Raw genomic sequence first — 21,156 nt, 5'->3', positions numbered from 1 at the left:
GAGAAAAATACAGGGAGTAAATGAAGAAACACTCAGAGATAAACCCGACACTCTTAGTAAATGAGGGCCATTGTTGTAGACAGTCTTTGCAAGTTGCTAAGTATATGACATGGTCGGAGTTGCAATTAATTACATTTTTGATATGATAGTTCAGATTGGTAACACAGGATGTAAATTGTTTAGTGTTTGTCATATACATCGGGCATCTAGGTTGGTTGCACTTGTAGCATCCAGTTGTAGACAACCAGGTATTTGAGGCTTGAGGAGAGCGATATTCACTAGGTGATAACCTATCTCTGAGAGACCATGCTCTTTTTGCAACAGCTCTGACTCCATCTTGTAAGATTGTGGAAAGGGTGGCATCTTGGTGGAGAATGGGTAAGTGTTTAAACAATATCTGTTTGATGTTATTGAAATCAACTGTATATGGTGTTGAAAAGATAATCAGCTGATGAGAATCTTTAGAAGAGGATTGTGGGCGTGGTTTAGAAGGTTTATTAAAGGAGATGTCCGGTGCTCACTTTTCTTATTGTATCCGTTCCTGGCTGCAAAAAAAGAAAAGAAGCTTTCTCTTGCCTGCCTACGCTCCCCCGGTGCTCCAGTACAGGTGTTCGGTCCCCGGGCTGTATTCTTCTTACTTCCTGTTAGCCCGGCACGTCACACGGAGCTTCAGCCTATCACTGGCTGAGGCGGGACATCGCTGCGGCCGGTGATAGGTTGAAGCTTCGTGTGACGTGCCGGGCTAACAGGAAGTAAGAAGAATACAGCCTGGGGACTGAACACTTGTACTGAAGCACCGAGGGGAGCCTAGGCAGGTAAGAAAAAAATTTGTTTTCTTTTATTTTTCAGCCCGGAACGGATAAAATAAGAAAAGTGAGCACCGGACATCTCCTTTAAACAAAGTCTGTTCTAGTTTTTGCATCCGTTATTGCCTTTGCTCGATGTAATGTTTTTTGTTTGCACCCCCGTGCTCGTAGACGAGTATCAATATCGTGGACAGTGTTTTGGTAAATCACATTGGATGAGGATGCCCTTTTGGCCCGAACATATTCATATGGGTAGATTTTTGACTGTATGATTCAGATGGCAACTTTTGACATGTAAGATGGTATTTCCTGATGTTGGTTTTCGATACATTTTGGTGCTGATGGTATTAGTGTTGCAATCACCCACTAGCGTGACATCCAAGAAATTGATGGTGTGACATTCTAGGCTATAAGAGCAAATTATAGTCATTCTCATTAATGTACTGGAAAAAGTGGGCTGCCTCTTGCTTGGAACCGGTCCACACTAGGAGGAGGTCGTCAATATAACGGCCATACCATCCCACCAGGGAGTGGTAGGGATGGACGGCCACATAGAGGTAGACCTCCTCCCAGTGGAACATGTAAAGATTTGCTAAGGATGGAGAAAATTTCACCCCCATAGGGCATCCAACCAGTTGTAGGAAAATGTTTTCCATCAAACGAAAAAAAATTGTTAGTTAACACAAAATGTAAAACGTCCAATGTGTATAGTATAAGGTCAGGTGAGTAGTTGCTGTACTTGTCCATATGATATTTAACTGCATCGATTGCTTTGTTGTGGGGTATACAGGTATATAAAGCAACTACATCACACGAAATCCATTTATTGTGCTGGTTCCAAGGCATACTGTCAATGGCTTGTAAGAATGTTTTTGCGTCTTGTATAAGTGCCAGAGTCTGGATCACAAGAGGTTGTAGTAAATGATCGAGCCATGCCCCAACTCTTTCCAATATTGAATCGATCCCCGCCACTATGGGATGGAGAGGTGGGGGGAAAATATTTTTGTGAGTTTTGGGGAAACAGTGGAAGATGGAACATTTAGGTGATGAAGGTAACATGTAATCTTTTTGTTTGTCACTTATTATGCCCAGGCTAACTCCCTCTTGTAAAAGTATTTCAAGTTTCCTTGACACCTGTTTGGTGAGGTTTGTTGTCAGAGGTTTGTAAGAGGTCGTATCTTGCAAAAGTTGCATGATCAATTTATGATACAGAAGACTGTCAAGGACAGTCACAGACCCTCCCTTATCCGCCTGTCTCACTGTGATATTGCCATTATTAGAAAGTTGTTTCAAGGCCATACGTTGTCGTTTGTTCAGATTGTGTGTCATGGTGGTATCAGTATTAAGAAGTTACTCCCATGTACTCAGGCACACATGTATAAAAACCTTTTCTTTTTTATCTATCATTTGTCATGACTAAGAACTCTTAGTAAGTTTGAAACACGTCTGTGTTTGTTTTTAATGCACCTATAGGTTTTTGTTTTCTTTGTTCGTTGTCCATATTTTTTACCCATGTGAAGTAAATGTTAAGTTTTATCTATTTTTGTGAGCTGGACCCCCAACCTGCTTTGATTGTACTCTATTCTCCGGGATACGGCCCGCTCTGTACGAGCTCCAAGTTCTACTGCAAAGTCGCATGAAAGCCGCAATTCTATCTATTGATGTCCACAGGGAGAGGTAAGCTGAATAAAGTTTCTTTCTTCTTGTCATTTTTGATGGGACCTTTTAAATCGAATTATATATTTTTTTTCTGGTATATGAAGTGACCAAAAGTCTGAAAATCTGAATTTAATTTTTTTTTTTACACCATTGACCGTGTGGTTTAATAAATGTTATATTTTAATAGAACAATACGCATTGAACGATACCAAATAGGTTTATTTTTGTTTACATTATTTTATTAGCAAAACAGGAAAAAGGGGTGATTTAAAAACTTATGGGGGGGAGTATTTACATTTATAAAAAAAAGTTTTTGATTATTTTATTCACTACTTTTTGGTCCCCATAGGGATCTATTACAAGAAATCTTCCCATTGCAAACACTGTTCAATGTTGTGCCAAAGGCATAGCATTGATCAGTGTTCTAGGCACCGAGTCTTCAGCCTGCCAAAGCAGCCTGGAGGGGCAGATAGAAGATCGGACAGCACGGAGGCAGGTAGGGACCCTCCGACAGTCACCTGACCGGCCATCTCACGGTAGTCCCAATAAGCCACCCCAAACCACCATCACCAGTATTTCACTGGATTTAGGTCACTCAAACGACCTTAATTATGGGATCTAAAGGGTTATTAGTTTTGTAAATGGACTCATGGTTATAAGTTGCGGCCCCTGACCATTGATATCAGCTGGGAGCGGGAACATGGCAGAATCACGCTACAAACCCCAACCCCCCCCTGGATGTACCCATACATTAACCCATTTTATGATGCCTACATTAACTGGTGAACAGCATGCTAGATCACACCTCTGCTTACACAGTGTTATGGTCATACGGTCCCTCTTTACATTGCACTATTAAGTTGGCCAACATCAATTACTACTGGAGTTAACATTCTAGAACTTGATTTCGCAAATTACTTAATATCCTAATAAACGGATAAAAAGGACAGAGACCGTAAGAAGGCAACGCAAGCTGAATCGCTCTATAGTTTACCAATTTATTTATAAAAAGCACAAAAGAGACAACACAATTTAGACATAAAATGCGACTCACAACATCATTGGCAGCAAATTATTTTTGGATGGGAATTACAGTCTTACTTGATGGTAGATCATACAGAACACACTTTTCTCTTAGTAAAGTAATAAAGTTGAAGAAAACTGAAAAAAAGGCATTGTAAATTTATTCACCAGAATTATACCCATGTCTGGATTTACTACTTAAACTAGGAATCTGCTATGGTTATGTTCCCACAAAATATTTAATAAATGTTGGCTTTTGTCGGCTACAAAACGTAAATCATCTTTGCAAAAAAAAACATTGACTGCAAATCCCTCATGCCGACAAATGGTGGTAGCAGAAGGAAGCAGAACAATCCAGCAATTAACCGCGTGGCCTTTTTCGCATGGTAGCGGAGATCTGCGCTTGTTTACAGCGCATTGGACCATATAACAGAGCTCTAAGCCTGAGGGTATGCTGTACATTTTGGGGGAATTGATCATTGATATACACTGTATTTTGCTTTGAGTTGTGGTGTAATTTTGTATAAGCCACGAACTGCTCAGAATTTTGCCACCTTTTAGAGATGCTGACTTTTGCTTTTTGACAGGGTCTGTATTGTATGCTGAACTAGCTGAGCACCCGACATTGTCCAGTCTTCCTTCCTAAACCTTGTGGGAGAGGAAAAACCTCAATTACGCTCTTGTCCTTATATGCAGACCCCATATTTCGCCTTATATCCTGTCCCCTGCACTAACTATTCTCTGTACCTGCCTGACGGACAGTGGGCAGAATTTTTTAAAAGTCCCGAGCAATCCCTGCAGCCTGAGAGTAACCTGATTATAAGATGTACCGGAGGTCCCATAGACTTGCATAGCACAGCACAAGAAACTGAGCAAATGATAAATTCCCCCTTTTGTTTATAACTTACAATACAATGACAATTCCAAATGCTATTATATTGTTTCTGTGCATATAAATCAATGGCGGGAGCTCTGCTGTCACTTGGGTAATGTCTGTGCAATAATCTTAATTTAATTACATTGCCTGGATGACTAAATGACCCTTAACATAGCATTACCTTAAAGGAGTACTCCAGGATATGAAAACTTAAGAGATTGCAGGGGACACCCAGTGGTCGGACCCACCGCAATCTGAAACTTGAATAAGTGTTTCATAACCAGCGTATCTCTAATTGTTACAAAACTACAACACCCAGCATGCCCCGACAGCTGGAGGCACACTGATTGGGAAAAAGTGTGAACTTAAATGAGACAAATTTGACACAAAATTATTAAATCAGTTAAGCCAACCAATAGATCGTGTAATGTTAGACAAAAATGTCTGAAGAGGTGCCCAATTTATCAAGCAATGTTTAGCCACTGTGATAAATGTGGCACATTTCAGACTGACTTGTCTAATTTATATAAAGTGAAGGGGGTGGGCTCTGCCCAAAATAAATAACGGGGTGCTAACTTGTGTAAAATTTAGATTTTTTTCATGTATTTGGGTGTGCACCATTGCAGTGTTTCTTTTTTCTTATTTTTATGCCTTGTCTAATTTGACACAGTCAGCCCTGCTGACTTTAATGGGAGAGTGTTGTGGGCATGCTCTGTGATTTGTGCAGAGGTCACTGTGCAGTGAGGGGGGAGGAGGTGAACTGTGTCTACAGTGCGATTGTGTGTTATCTATACACAGGTGTCACTTTTAGGTGTCTGAGATGACTGCTGAGAACAGGATGTGTCAGAGTAAGGGTGTTTTCTGTGAGTGATGGCCCATCCATAGGATAGGCTATTAAAGGAAAAACAGATCCCTCCAGGACAGCACAGGATAGAGCTGGCGCACAAGACTTCAAGGTAAAAGCAGATTTATTTTACCCGGCATGCAACGCGTTTCGCTGGATAACCAGCTTCATCAGGCATGCCTGATGAAGTTGGTTATCCAGCGAAACGCGTTGCATGCCGGGTAAAATAAATCTGCTTTTACCTTGAAGTCTTGTGCGCCAGCTCTATCCTGTGCTGTCCTGGAGGGATCTGTTGTTGCTTCACGTTGTGTTGCCAGGAGCGGCTGCCGAGTTTTCGCCCCTATAGGGTCTATGCCTACACCATTGTTGTACTTGGTCGCAGTACAACCGACATCGGTGAGCAATATTGCTTAAATTGTATCCTATTTATTTACGGTATCACACTAGGAGCGCCGTCTCCCTTTGTCTATAGGCTATTAAAGGGGTACTCTGGCTATAACAAAGGATAGGGGATAAGATGTGTGATTGCAGAGCCCCTGAAGCTGGGACCCTTCCGGTATATTGTGCTGGGCGGTGCTCATGAGAACGAAACGTGCTGTCACACCCCGTCCCATAGACATGAGTGGAGGAGACGTGACCATGACATCACAAGGTTGGTGTAGCCACAACCTCACGTCTTGGTTTTGGGAGCAGCACCTGGCACCGAATGCCAGGGGCTGCACAGAGATCACGGGTGTCTCTTAGATGGGGGATAAGATCGTGGGGGTCCTTTGAATGGGGATAAGATGTCTAAAGCCAGAATACCCCTTTAATCGCTGGCACCCCATACTATACAGTGAACAAGGCCAGAAACCCTGTGCCACTAATTATATAGTGGTGGCAATGGGTAACTGTAGCTCAGCTCAATCAAAAAGCCCCCCTAAAAACTCTTAAAGGGTACATTCACATGTACAGGATCCGTTGCATATTGCTGCAGAATATTTTGTGCAGCTGATTTTGCTACCCATTCATTTCAACAGGTAGCAACATCAGCTGCAGAAAATATGCAGCAGATTCCGTACATGTGAACCTACCCTTAGGGTGTATTCACGCGTATATGCCCATGCCCATATTTGATGAGCAGGATTTAAAGTTGAAGATTTCAATGTAAACTAATTGACTGAGCACAGCTTCAAATCCTGTGCATCAACTATTCGCAGGATAATGTAGACGTGATTAGACTCTCGAAGATTAAAGGACTTTAAAAAGTGGTGTGGAAAATTAGGAGAATAAAAAAAATCTTAAAAATAAATTTGACATAAAAACAATTTAAACAATAGGTCACTTTCTGATAAATTCCCAAGCATTTTTCTGTTTTTTTTTGGACTTTCGTTTTTTCCTCCTTACCTTTTAAAAATCATAACCCTTTCAATTTTGCACCTAAAAAACCATATGAGGGCTTTTTATGCACCACCAATTCTACTTTGTAATGACATCAGTCATTTTACCCAGAAATCTACAGCAAAGCGGAAAAAAAAATTATTGTACGGCATAATTGAAGAAAAAATGCCAATTTGTACATTTGGGGGCTTCTGTTTCTACGTAGTACATTTTTGGGTAAAAATGACACCTTATCTTTATTCTGTAGGTCCATATGGTTAAAATGATACCCTACTTATATAGGTTTGATTTTGTCATACTTCTGGAAAAAATCATGACTACATGCACAAAAATGTATACATTAAACACATTGTCCTCTTTTTTTTCGTGTGCGGTATGAGGGCTCATATTTTGCGCCGTGATCTGACGTTTTTATCAGTACCATTTGTTTTGATGGGACTTTTTGATCACTTTTTATTAATCTTTTTATGGTATAAAAAGTGACCAAAAATACCCTATTTTGGAATTTTTTGGCGCATACGCCATTGACCGTGCGGTTTAATTAACAAAATATTTTTATAGTTTGAACATTTACGCGCACGGCCATACCACATATTTTTATTATGTTTATATATTTTTTATATGGAATTTGGGAAAAGGGGGGTGATTTAAACTTTTAATAAGGAAGGGGTTAATGTGTGTGTATTTAAACTTTTTATTTTTCCTTTTTTTTTTTTTTCTTTCTTTATTTACTTTTAGTCCCCTTAGGGGACTTATAGGAAGAATCATTTGATTCCTCATACAGATCAATGTGGTTTCATAGAACCACATTGATCTGTGTGCTCTTCGCTTGAATGATAAAGCCTGGTCCTGCCAGGCTTTATCATTCTCAGCACAGGAGCCCACATGGAAGGAGAGGTAAGCCCTCCAGCTACCTCAACCATTGGACCACCAGGGACAGGATAAAGGCACCTTTAGACAGCGGCAATCTAAAGGGTTAATAGCCACGGCGGCTATTAACGTCAGCCTCCAGCTACGGGAATCAGCTGGGGGCCGGCCGGTATGACGCGGGCTCGAGTCGGGAGCCAGCGCCATACCCCGTTAACGGCACATGAACGAGTATACACGTCCATGGTCGTTAAGGGGTTAAAATAAAAGTATTTTACAATATAGTAAAATCTACAGAATACATGATAAATGTTAAATTGGGAGGTTCCAATACAGGGACCCCCACTGTTTGCAAGAAAGTAGTCCCCCTTTTACCCCACATTGAGAAAAAGTTTGTGTGTAGAGTATGCATTCTGTACCTCCTTACTTTTCTATGGGAGTTACAGAAACCGCTGACAGAGCTTTCCTTGTGGTCCTGTGCAGAGAGTTCCCCTTCTAGCATTGAGTGAAGGTCCCACTACTAGAACCGATCCAGTGGTTAGCTTAAAAAGTTTTTCATCAAAATTCCCCTTTCTTGTTCACATAGTGCAGATTTTATAGCAGAACTGGACTGGCGAACTGGACTGGCTTTACCATGTGGAGCATGATCATGTGCCTAATGTATACTGCATAATTGTGCTTAATCTTAAAAGAAAAAAAAGTGTTGTGCAGTCCAACCAACTATCCCAGTGTTTCCCAACCAAGATGCCTCCAGCTGTTGCAAGACTACAACTCCTAGCGTGCCCGGACAGCCGTTGGCTCTCTGGGCACGCTGAGAGTTGTAGTCTTGCAACAGCTGGAGGCACCCTGGTTTGGAAACACAGAACTATCCTGTAATAAAATGACAATGATTTCTCCATCATATATTCAGTGAGTGCATCATGGGGCTATACTGCGTTTTTTTTGCTCTCAGGACACTGCCATTTAACTTTAAAAATCACAATAAATCTATGAATGGATATAAAATAGTTTAGACATATACATATAATACAGCATGTACAGTACATATAAAAACACACGGGGCTCCAGACGTTGCATGTGTCACTTCTGTTGTCACAAGCCAGGCATCACGTAGGCAATGTTATCTAAGGTGTTTGACTGGAAAAAAAAAAAAGACAATTGCATTATAAGCGTTAAAGACCTAAAAAAACGAATTCAAGCTGTTTCCATAAGAAACATAAGGACAATATACCAACACTGGAGTAATGTACTGTGCTGAGCACCCCTGAAAATCCATCTAAGGCAGGGGTCCTCAAACTACGGCCCGCGGGCCACATGCGGCCCGCCGAGGACATTTATCAGGCCCGCCGCTGCCTGCGACATCCCTGTGTCCCGAAAGATTTTTTCGGAAAACAGGGATGCGCTCTCGGAGGCCCCGCGTTTACTTTAAAGATGTAGGGGCCACCGGGAAGGTGGCGCACGCAGCGACGTCCCTAACGTCCCGTGCGTGCGCCCATAGCAACGGAGCGCGGAGGAGCGGAGCAGCGATGAGGACGTGTGCTGGCCAGCTTGGTAAGTGTTACCAGCGGCACGTCAGCTTCGGTGCTCCGACCACCGCTCCTTCGGTCCCCGGACTTACTGCTATGTCCGGACCGGAGGTGCGGTGGTCGGAGCACTGTAGTGGGGCAGAACACAGGCATACAGCCTCCAGCCATACACTGTATGGCTGGAGGCTGTATGTCTGTGGGGGAAACTGTCCTGCACCCACTGTGGGGGAAACTGTCCTGCACCCACTGTGGGGGAAACTGTCCTGCACCCACTGCGGGGGAAACTGTCCTGCACCCACTGCGGGGGAAACTGTCCTGCACCCACTGCGGGGGAAACTGTCCTGCACCCACTGCGGGGGAAACTGTCCTGCACCCACTGCGGGGGAAACTGTCCTGCACCCACTGCGGGGGAAACTGTCCTGCACCCACTGCGGGGGAAACTGTCCTGCACCCACTGCGGGGGAAACTGTCCTGCACCCACTGCGGGGGAAACTGTCCTGCACCCACTGCGGGGGAAACTGTCCTGCACCCACTGCGGGGGAAACTGTCCTGCACCCACTGCGGGGGAAACTGTCCTGCACCCACTGCGGGGGAAACTGTCCTGCACCCACTGCGGGGGAAACTGTCCTGCACCCACTGCGGGGGAAACTGTCCTGCACCCACTGCGGGGGAAACTGTCCTGCACCCACTGTGGGGGAACTGTCCTGCACCCACTGTGGGGGAACTGTACTGCACACTTAAAGGGGTAGTCCACTAATAAGATATATAAGTGTGCATAGGAATTTGTTCATGTTTTTTTATCTATAGTCCGGCCCTCCAACGGTCTGAGACCGTGAACTGGCCCCCCATTTAAAAAGTTTGAGGACCCCTGATCTAAGGGTTGGGTCACACAGAGCCCATCCGCATTGTATTTTATGCTGCGGATGCGCTGACAGCAGTCATAAGAGAGAGCTCCCTGCTGCAGCTTGGTAGGTCTGTGTGTCCGCTCGTGCCGTAAAATCCTACGACCTGGACCCAGACCCCGTGTGTGTGTTTATGTGTCTGTGTGGTGCCTGGGAAAACATAAAAAAAATAAAAACTGATGCTTACCTAGCCCGAGTCCCCTGTAGGTCTACTGCAGATCCCGTTCTCCATGCGGTCCTGGTGTCTTCTCTGTGCTTCCTTCAGAGACAAGAGACTGTCTGCAGGACCTTCCTGCACAGCCAATCACTGGCCACAGTGGTGTCCTGTCCCAGCCAGTGATTGGTTGAGGAGGAAGGTCCTTAAAGAGGTAGTCTGAGGAACTTATCCCATCCTTTACCCAACCTAATTGTCTTAATATCATTAGTTATTTAGAGCAGTTTACACTCTTCCAGTTGTCACTTACATGCAAGGAGTGAGGGAAAAGACGTCATCTAACCATCCTCTGTCAGCAACCCCCACCTTCTTGAGAGAGACAGACCATGTGGTTTCTGCCCTGCCCTGATGACTCATTCTCTCTTTAGTGCCGAGAGTTGGGAGGTGTGGGCAGCTTCAGCCAATCACACACACTGAACTTCTCTCTGCTCTTCACAGTAGGAGGGGGGGGGGCTGCTGTCAGAGAGAGCTGGACGGCAGAGCAGAGCTGCAATGATTACTTAGAAATGTATTATCTATGAGGCAAGGGGAGGGAAGGAGCAAAGAATATCAAGCAGCCAGAGAAGACCACAGGAGCCATACATATCAGGCAAAATCATATGCAGGGAACATATCCAATTTGTAGCATACACACACACACACACTCCCCTGGAGTACCCCTTCAAACCAGCTGTTTGTCTCTGAAGGAAGCACAGAAGACACATGGATCCCTTTGAGGAGAACAGGATCTGTGGCAGACCTACAGGGGACCAAGGCTAGGTAAGCATAATTTTATTATTGTTTACCCTGCGTCTCAGCACTATATTAAAGGAGCACTGCAGTGTTAGACACTTATCCCTTATAAGTGTACAATCGCGGGGGTCCAACCGCTGGGACCCCCCCACCCCCACAATCTCCAGTACAGGGATCCGGCGTTGCAGTGGCTAATGCGCGTGTCGTCAACCTCACTGAGGTCACCCACACGCCCCCCTTCATACATGCACGAATGCTGCATCTCCACCCCTTACACAGAGGGAGCATGTCAGCCACGGCGTCATGCTGTGGCTGACATGCCTCCTGCACAGGAGGGCACTGGCCCCGTACAGAAGATCGAGGTCGCATTGTTTGGACCGCCCGCGATCAGACACTTGTCCTCTATCCTGCGGATAGGGGAAAAGTGTCTAACACTGCAGATCTCCTTTAGCGTATACGCAGTGTATTTCACGCTGCGCAAAGTCTGCAGCAGCAGCTGGAAATATGCTGCGTATCCCTCGCTTACCATACACACAAGGCTTTCAGGCGGCAGCCCTATGTGTAAAGTGAGTTTTGGAGGCGGAGCCTCGCGTCACAGTCATACCGGCACACGGCCCTGCCTCCAAAACTCACTATACACATAGGGCTGTCGCCGGAAAGCCTTTTGTGTATGGTGAGCAAGGGATATGCAGCGTATCCGCCAAGTGGGAACGTGCCCTTAAGGAGGATGGGGGATGGATGAAATTGGAGAGGATTTCACCATTTGATTATATCACATTCGCATATTGAAATTTACCAAAAATTACCTCCATAATCGAAATATGGCATTTTCCCCATTATAGCTAAGTCTGGTGAGGAGAAGCCAATGAGGACCGACCTAATGCAAGCTCCCTTTAAATGTTCTGGTTAGTATATGTGTCGCCATGAGGTAAGATTTATCAAAACCTGTCCAGAGTTGCCCATAGCAACCAATGAGATAGCTTCTTTAATTTTTGAAAAAGGCCTCTGAAAAATAAAAGTGGTTGCAATGGACAATGCAACAAGTTTTCCTCTGGATAGGTTTTGATAAGTCTCCCCAGGCATGAAAGTTTGTCAAATTTACTAAATGTTTCTAGTGGCAGCTAATTTCTTCTACTACTTCTATGTGGTCATTTTAATAGACAGCACTAAATGGTACAACTGGTCCCCCGTCAGAAATCTGACACATTATTTTCATGCCGTCTATACCAGAGATTACTCTAGTTTGATATTTTGTAGCATAAAAAAGGTAAGAGTTATCCCAAGACTTTAAGTTAACTCCTATTAGGATAATTGGCCTCCTTGCTCATCAATGGTGGAAATAAGTGGTCAGCAGATTGGGCATAACATTTAATCTTGGTGTTAAAGGAGTACTCCGGTGCACACTTTTTTCATGTTATCCCATCCTGGCTGCAAAATAAAAGAAAATGCACTTTATCTTACCTGCCAACGAGCCCCCGGAGCTCCGGTACAGGTGTTCGGTCCCCGGGCTGTATTCTTCTTACTTCCGGTTAGCCCGGCACGTCACACGGAGCTTCAGCCTATCACTGCCCGCAGCGATGTCCCGCCTCGGCCAGTGATAGGCTGAAGCTCCGTGTGACGTGCCGGGCTAACCGGAAGTAAGAAGAATACAGCCCTGGGACCGAACACCTGTCCCAGAGCTCCGGGGGCTCATTGGCAGGTAAGATAAAGTGCGTTTTCTTTTATTTTGCAGCCCGGACGGGATAACATGAAAAAAGTGTGCACCGGAGTAATCCTTTAACCCTTTAACAGACAGCTGTAAAAGGGTAATAGCAACACTTGAGTAACTACTTACCAAAACTTGCTTTGGGCAGCCATTTAGCTCAGGAACATGGCTAGTGAGGCACACCAAAGGGCTCATAGCACACAGAATGGAATCTAACAGAACAGACAAGCTACCAGACACTGCAACCATGCCCTAAAAAAAGAAGAAAATAGAACATTTTATTAGCTACGTGCCATTTTACTTAAAGGGGTACTCCCGTGGAAAACATTTTTTTAAATCAACTGGTGCCAGAAAGTTAAACAGATTTGTAAATTACTTCTATTATAAAATCTTAATCCTTCCAATACATTTTATGGGCTGTATACTACAGAGGAAATGCTTTTCTTTTTAGATTTCTCTGATGTCACAAACACAGTGCTCTCTGCTGACCTCTGCTGTCCATTTTAGGAACTGTCCAGAGCAGCATATGTTTGCTATGGGGATTTTCTCCTGCTCTGGACAGTTCCAAAAATGGACAGCAGAGAGCACTGTGGTCATGACATCAGAGGAAAAGGTGATTTTTTAACACTAACCGTAAAATCTCTTTCTCGAAGGATCCATTGGGGGACACAGACCGTGGGTGTATGCTGCTGTGTCTAGGAGGTGTGACACTATGGTAATAAAAAAAGTCAGCTCCTCCCAGCAGGATATACCCGCCTTCAGGCTCTGAGCTAGTCAGTTTAAGTTCCAGAGCAATAGGAGGAGACCAATAGGTAAAAGAAAAACCCCAAACTGTCCGAGAACCAGAAGAAAAAACATAACTGAACACACCCTCGGACCAAGAACCAAAGAAAAAAAAAAGAAAAAAAAAGGGTGGGAGCTGTGTCCCCCCAATGGATCCTTCGAGAAAGATTTTACGGTAAGTGTTAAAAAATCTCCTTTTCTCTATCGGCTCCATTGGGGGACACAGACCATGGGACGTACCAAAGCCGTCCTTTGGGTTCGCAGAAAAGTAATCAGGCAGACGGCCGATCCACTGCCGCTTGCAACACTTTACGACCCAGACTAGCATCAGCCAATGTGAAAGTATGAACTCGGTAAAACCTCGAGAAAGTGTGCAAAGACGACCAGGTAGCCCGCCTTGCAAATCTGTGAGGCCGAAGCTCTATTCTGGAGAGCCCAGGATGCCCCAACAGAATGTGTGGAATGAGCCACAACCCTGAAAGGAGGAATCTTCCCCTTACATTGATAGGCTTCAGAAATGGCGGACCGAACCCACCGAGAAATGGTGGCCTTGGAAGCAGGTTGTCCCTTGCGACGACCTTCCGCAACAATGAAAAAGGAATCACACTGACGAAACGAAGAAGTGATGGAGAGATAAGACCGAACAGCCCGTCCAGCTTGTGTAGTAAGCGCTCCTTAGGATGAGAAGGAGCAGGACAAAAGGACAGGAGGACAATGTTCTCATTGAGATGAAAGGCCGAGACCACCTTAGGTAAAAAGGAAGGATCTGACCGGAAAACGACATTGTCCTGGTGGATTACCAGAAACGGAGAACGGCAGGAAAGAGCTGCCAGTTCAGACACCCTCCGGATGGAGGTGATAGCCACAAGAAACGCCACTTTCCAAGAAAGGAGGCGGAGAGACACCTCTCTAAGGGGCTCAAAGGGTGAAACCCTGGTGGGCACTCAGAACCAAATTCAAGTCCCAAGGGGGAGAAGGTGACCGATAAGGAGGCACAGCATGCGCCACTCCTAGAAGGAAGGTCCGGACATGAGAATTAGAAGCCAGAGGCTGCTGGAAAAGAATAGCAAGGGCCGAAACCTGACCTTTAACCTCTTAAGGACCCAGGACGTACGGGGACGTCCCCGCACCCTGGGCCTTAAGGACCCAGGACGTCCCCGTACGTCCTGGCGTTTTCCGGTCTCTGCCGCTCGCCGGGCAGAGATCGGAACTGGATGCCTGCTGAAATCCTTCAGCAGGCATCCAGGGCAAACGCCGAGGGGGGCCATGTAGGCCCCCCATGTCGGCGATCGCCGCAAATCGCAAGGGAAATCGCCCTTGCGATCTGCGGCGATACCGGGCTGATCGGGTCTCTGGGACCCGACCGCCCGGTAATTTCGCATGATCCCGGCTGTCACAGACAGCCAGGACCATGCTGAAGTATCGGAGCGAGGTGGCAAGCCGGCCACCTCCTCCGATCCCCTGCGATCTGTCGGTTAGTGAACTGACCAATCGCAGGAGGGGGGGCGGTTACTTCCTCCCGTCCTGCCCGGCCCCTGAAAGTCCGGAGAGGACGGGAGGAAGACCGGAGGACGCGGCGGGGGACGGGGGAGTGCTGGGGACCGGCCCCGGTACTTACCTCGTCCCTGAAGACCCGGATCCCGGCGAGGAAGATGGCGGCGGCGGCGACAGGTGAGTAGATCTTCAGCCGCGGTCGGGCCCTTTACAGCAATGCACGTCGCCGTAAAGCGACATGCATTGCTATAATAGGACCCTGTAAACTACAACTCCCAGCATGCCCAGACAGCCCTTGGCGTCTGGGCATGCTGGGAGTTGCAGTTTTGCAACATCTGGAGGTCCACAGTTTTTGGACCACTGTGCCCTTCCAGATGTTGCAAAACTACACATCCTCAGCATGCCCTTACTGTCCAGGCATGCTGGGAGTTGTAGTTCTGTAACATCTGGCCCTTCAGATGTTGCAGAACTACAACTCCCAGCATGCCTGGACAGTTTTGGCATACTGGGAGTTGTAGTTTTGCAACATCTGGAAGGGCACAGATTGGGAACCACTGTATTAGTGGTCTGCAAACTAGTCCTCCAGATGTTGCAAAACTACAACTCCAAGCATGCTGGGAGTTGTAGTTCGGCAACATCTGGCTCTAAAGATGTTGCCGAACTACTACTCCCAGCATGCCTGAGAATGTTTGGGAGTTGTGGTTTTGCAACAGCTGGAGGCACACTGGTTGGGAAACATTGTTTCCTAACTCAGTGTTTCCCAACCCGTGTGCCTCCAGCTGTTGCAAAACCACAACTCCCAAACATTCTCAGGCATGCTGGGAGTAGTTGTTTTGCAACAGCTGGAGGTCCCCCCCTGTGAATGTACAGGGTACACTCACATGGGCAGGCGGCTTACAGTGAGTATCGGGCTGCAAGTTTGCAATGCAGCAAATTTTGCGCGGCAGCTCAAACTCGCTGTAACCCCCCCGCCCGTGCGACTGTACCCTAAAAACACTACACTACATTACACTTACACAAAATAAAATAAAAAGTAAAAAACACTACATATACACATACCCCTACACAGCCCCCCTCCCTCCCCAATAAAAATGAAAAACACCTGGTACGCCACTCTTTCCAAAATGGAGCCTCCAGCTGTTGCAAAACAACAACTCCCAGTATTGCCGGACAGCCGTTGACTGTCCAGGCATGCTGGGAGTTTTGCAACAGCTGGAGGCACCCTGTTTGGGAATCACTGGCGTAGAATACCCCTATGTCCACCCCTATGCAAATCCCTAATTCAGGCCTCAAATGCGCATGGCGCTCTCACTTTGGAGCCCTGTCGTATTTCAAGGCAACAGTTTAGGGTCACATATGGGGTATCGCTGTACTCGGGAGAAATTGACTAACAAATCTTGGGGGGCTTTTTCTCCTTTCACCCCTTATGAAAAGGTGAAGTTGGGGTCTACACCAGCATGTTAGTGTAAAAAAAATAAACTTTTTACACTAACATGCTGGTGTTGCCCTATACTTTTCATTTTGACAAGAGGTAAAGGGGAAAAAAGCCCCCCAAAATTTGTAACGCAATTTCTCCCGAGTACGGAGATACCCCATATGTAGGCGCAAAGTGCTCTGGGGGCGCACAACAAGGCCCAGAAGGGAGAGTGCGCCATGTACATTTGAGGTGATTTGCACAGGGGTGGCTGATTGTTACAGCGGTTTTGACAAATGCAAAAAAAAAAAAACCCCACATGTGACCCCATTTCGGAAACTACACCCCTCACGTAATGTAATAAGGGGTGCAGTGAGAATTTACCCCCCACAGGTGTCTGACGGATCTTTGGAACAGTGGGCTGTGCAAATAAAAAATGTTGTACAGCCCACTGTTCCAAAGATATGACAGACACCAGTGGGGGGTAAATGCTCACTTTACGCCTTCTTACGTTCCTCAAGGGGTCTAGTTTCCAAAATGGTATGCCATGTGGGGGTTATTTTGCTGTCCTGGCACCATAGGGGCTTCCTAAATGCGACATGCCCCCGAGCAAAATTTGCTCTCAAAAAGCCAAATATGACTCCTTCTCTTCTGAGCATTGTAGTTCACCCATAGTACACCTCAGGTCAACTTATGGGGTACCTCCATACTCAGAAGAGATGGGGTTACAATGTTTGGGGGGTATTTTCTGCTATTAACCCTTGCAAAAATGTGAAATTTGGGGGGAAACACATTTTAGTGAAATTTTTTTTTAATTTTTTTACATTTGCAAAAGTCGTGAAACACCTGTGGGGTATTAAGGCTCACTTTATTCCTTGTTACGTACCTCAAGGGGTCTAGTTTCCAAAATGGTATGCCATGTGGGGGATTTTTGCTGTTCTGGCACCATAGGGGCTTCCTAAATGCAACATGCCCCCCAAAAACCATTTAAAAAAAACGTACTCTCCAAAATCCCCTTGTCGCTCCTTCGCTTCTGAGCCCTCTACTGCGCCCGCCGAACACTTTACATAGACATATGAGGTATGTGCTTACTCGAGAGAAATTGGGCTACAAATATAAGTATACATTTTCTCCTTTTTCCCCTTGTAAAAATTCAAAAATTGGGTCTACAAGAACATGCAAGTGTAAAAAATGGAGATTGTGAATTTTCTCCTTCACTTTGCTGTTATTCCTGTGAAACACCTAAAGGGTTAAAACGCGGACTGAATGTCATTTTGAATACTTTGGGGGGTGCAGTTTTTATAATGGGGTCATTTGTGGGGTATTTCTAAAATGAAGACCCTTCAAATCCACTTCAAACCTGAACTGGTCCATGAAAAATTGTGAGTTTGGAAATTTTGTGAAAAATTGGAAAATTGCTGCTGAACTTTGAAGCCCTCTGATGTCTTCCAAAAGTAAAAACACGTCAATTTTATGATGCAAATATAAAGTAGACATATTGTATATGTGAATAAAAAAAATTTTTTTTCGGAATATCCATTTTCCTTACAAGCAGAGAGCTTCAAAGTTAGAAAAATGCAAAATTTTCAAATTTTTCATAAAATTTGGGGATTTTTCACCAAGAAAGGATGCAAGTTACCACAAAATTTTACCACTATGTTAAAGTAGAATATGTCACGAAAAAACAATCTCGGAATCAGAATGATAACTAAAAGCATCCCAGAGTTATTAATGTTTAAAGTGACAGTGGTCAGATGTGCAAAAAATGGCTGGGTCCTGAGGTGTAAAATGGCTGGGTCCTTAAGGGGTTAAGGGAACTGAGAGACAACCCCAGTTCCAAACACGACTGCAAAAAGGAGAGAAGACGGGGAACCGAGAAGGTTACAGGGGATAAGTCCTGAGCTTCACACCAACGAAAATAAGACCGCCAAGTACGGTGGTAAATTCTTGCGGAGGAGGGCTTACGAGCCCTGAGCATGGTGTGAATGACTTGGGAAGAGAACCCGCGGGCCCTCAAAACCGAGGTCTCAACCGCCACGCCGTCGAATGCAGCGACTGTAAATTGGGGTGGCAAGGAGGACCCTGAGAGAGCAGGTCTGGACGGAGTGGAAGGCGCAGTGGAGCGTCGTCCAGGAGCCTGACTACGTCGGCATACCACGACCTTCGGGGCCAATCTGGAGCTACCAGAATGGCGGGACGCCCTCTGTTTTGAGCTTCCTCAGAGCCCTGGGAAGGAGCGGAAGGGGAGGGAACAGATGGAGTAAGGCAACCCCGCCAAAGGAAACACTAGGGCGCCACGGCAGAGCCTGAGGGTCCCGGGACTTGCTTTCCGCCCAGAGGAGAATCCTGGTCATCTCGGTCATGGCTACTGAGCAGCGCCGTCTTGTCGATTTATGCACGCCACAGCCGTGGCCTTGTCCGACTGGACGGGAATGAAGCCGGGACTCCCAATGAAGAAGACAAAGAAGAATCGCCCGACAAAGAAGAATTCCAATATGTTCATCGGAAGAAGGGTCTCTCAGAGCCCAGAGTCCCTGAACCGTCCAATCCCTGACACGCGGCCCCAGCCCGGCAGGCTGGTATCCGTTGTAACTACCTGTCAGTGAAGGGGGAGAAATGACCGCCCTGCCAGAGAAGGAAAAGAAATGACTGCCCTTGGAGAAGAAGGGGGGGGGGGGGGGGCGGAGCCACCAGAGCAGAGACTGACGGACCCAGCGAGGGAGAACAATCTGACGATCGAGGGACAGAGGAGACCTGTCCCATCGAGAGAGAATCGCCAGTTGATGGGGGCGGTAGAGAAACTGGGACAGGGGTACGGCCTCCATAGTTGCCACCATCTGACCCAGGACTTCCATACAAGTGCGGATGGGGACTGACCAGGGTCCGAAAGGAGCGGACCCCGACAGAAGCGACAGACGTTTGTCCGGCGGGAGGCAAATTCGGCAGAGGCCGTGTCGGGGCGAAGTCCCAGGATGGTTAGAGACTGGGTAAGACAGAGGACTGACTTGTCCCGATTGACCATCCACCCGAAGCGATCCAGAATGTGGAGAGTGATGTCCACATTCTCCAGAGTCTGGGCTCTGGTTGGAGCTTTGATGAGAAGGTCGTCCAGGTAGGGTATCACCGAGCCTCCCCTCAACCGTAACAGGCCCATCACTGGCGCAAGGATCTTGGTAAATACCCGAGGAGCCAAGGCCAGACCGAAGGGGAGGGCTACGAAATAAAAATGCCCCTCCGGAACCGCAAAGCGGAGGTACCGATGATGGCCTGGAAATATTGGCACATGGAGGTAGGTATCCTTGATATCCACCGAAGAAAGAACTCCCCTTGTTCCAGGGAGGCCACCACCGAACGGAGAGATTCCATTCGGAAGTGACTGAAGAAAAGATGGTTGAGATGCTTGAGGTCTAGGATTGAACCGTCCCTTCTTGGGAACCACAAAAAGATTGGAATAGAAACCCCGGAACAGTTCCCCTGGAGGAACGGGAATGATAACCCCCTGGAGAAGCAGAGACTGGAGCGCCTCTCGAAATTGCTTCGCCAGAGAATGCGACCGGGGGCCCCAGGATCGAAAAAAAGCAATCCCCCGGAAGGGAGGCAAATTCGATTCGGTAACTGTTGGACACCACATCCCTGACCCAAGGTCCAGATGTCTCGAAAAAGTAAGAGACGACCTCCCACCCGAGAAAAAAGCCGCGGGGCGGGGCCCACTTCATGCCGAAATGGGTTTGCGGTTGCCTGATTTGGGCGCAAAATGGTCGTACCGGATGGAGTCCAACTTCCAAGACGGGCTCGGCCGGAACGAGGGAGCCTTCCTGTCCCGCGAAGGCGCCTGCCCGGACCCTTTGCTGGAGCCAGAGGTCCGAAAGGACCGAAGGGGAAGAGGACTTCCTTTGGGAAGTAGGGCAAGCCTTATTTTGAGGCAACAAGGAACTCTTACCACCCGTCGCCTCAGAGATAATCACATCAAGGCGCTTGCCGAAAGGACGGCCACCCGAAAAAGCGAACAATGAAAGACCTTTTGGAAGCGGCATCCGCATTCCAAGCTTTAAGCCACATAGAGCGGTGGAGAGCTGCTAGGTGACACACAGCAAAGGCAGGACAACGGGCTGACTGCCTGGAAACTGCGCACAGGAAGTCCCCAGATTTAGAGCATTGGAGAGCCAGGACAGATAGATCCTCGGGGGGGGGGATCCAGCTAAGATATCCTGATGGAGCTCTTGGCACCACTCCGACAGGGCCATGCCCATGTCGAGGCGAAGATGGGAAGAAGAGCCAGCTGCTTCAGAGGCAAACTTCGCTAAGGATTCTACCTTCTTGTCCGTGGAATCCTTGAAGGCAGCGGCATCTGCCAGTGGCAGTGTAGTCGCTTTAGAGATCCGGGAGATTGGAGGATCCACAGAGGGAGGGAAAACCACCTAGGTGACAAAGGCCTTGTCAAATGGATAACGTTCTTGAATCTTCTTGATTCCCGGGAACCTCTTGTCTGGATGTTTCCATGCAGATTCCAGAATGTCGCCAAAGTCAGCGTGAGAGCTGAACCTTTGAGGTGCTGGCTTAGTACGATGAAAGGATACTCCTGGAGTGACATCCGAAGATCCTGGGTCCTCTAAGTGAAAGGTGTCTCTTATGGCTGTCACCAATGAGTACACCGTATCAACTGAATCCGAGCGGTCCTGTGAGTCAGATGCCGGCTCGGAAGCCTCGTCCAACAGTTCACCAGGAGAATGTAAACGAGTAGAGGCAGTCCTGGAGGGGGGCGACCCTGACTGGGTACGCGGCTCTGGCGTGGCAGAGCGGTGACTCAGAGAACGTCCTCTGGAGGAGCGACGTTTGTGCCCAGATGACAAGGGGGGGCGGGACCCACGAGGGGAACGCCCACATCTATCTGAAGACCCAATGGAAGAGTCAGACAAGGCACCCCTAGTAT

The 21,156-nt window shown here is 46.8% G+C and overlaps 1 protein-coding gene across 2 annotated transcripts in view; it reads right to left on the bottom strand.

The window, feature by feature from the left end:
* Window positions 1-8,450: 8,450 nt before the first annotated feature.
* The window catches only part of HMGXB4 (HMG-box containing 4), a 34,695-nt gene continuing 21,989 nt past the window's right edge, over window positions 8,451-21,156 (bottom strand). For both annotated transcript variants that reach the window (XM_056523986.1, XM_056523987.1), the window contains exons 10-11: window positions 12,665-12,787; window positions 8,451-8,593 (exon numbers count right to left, since the gene is read on the bottom strand). In XM_056523986.1, coding sequence (XP_056379961.1) covers window positions 8,549-8,593; window positions 12,665-12,787 — 168 coding nt within the window. In that variant the 3' untranslated portion in view covers window positions 8,451-8,548. The remainder of the gene's footprint in view (window positions 8,594-12,664; window positions 12,788-21,156) is intronic.

This window comes from Hyla sarda, chromosome 6 (genome assembly GCF_029499605.1).
Source record: "Hyla sarda isolate aHylSar1 chromosome 6, aHylSar1.hap1, whole genome shotgun sequence".
Lineage (NCBI taxonomy): Eukaryota > Metazoa > Chordata > Amphibia > Anura > Hylidae > Hyla > Hyla sarda.
This window is presented reverse-complemented; position numbering and strand designations above follow the sequence as displayed.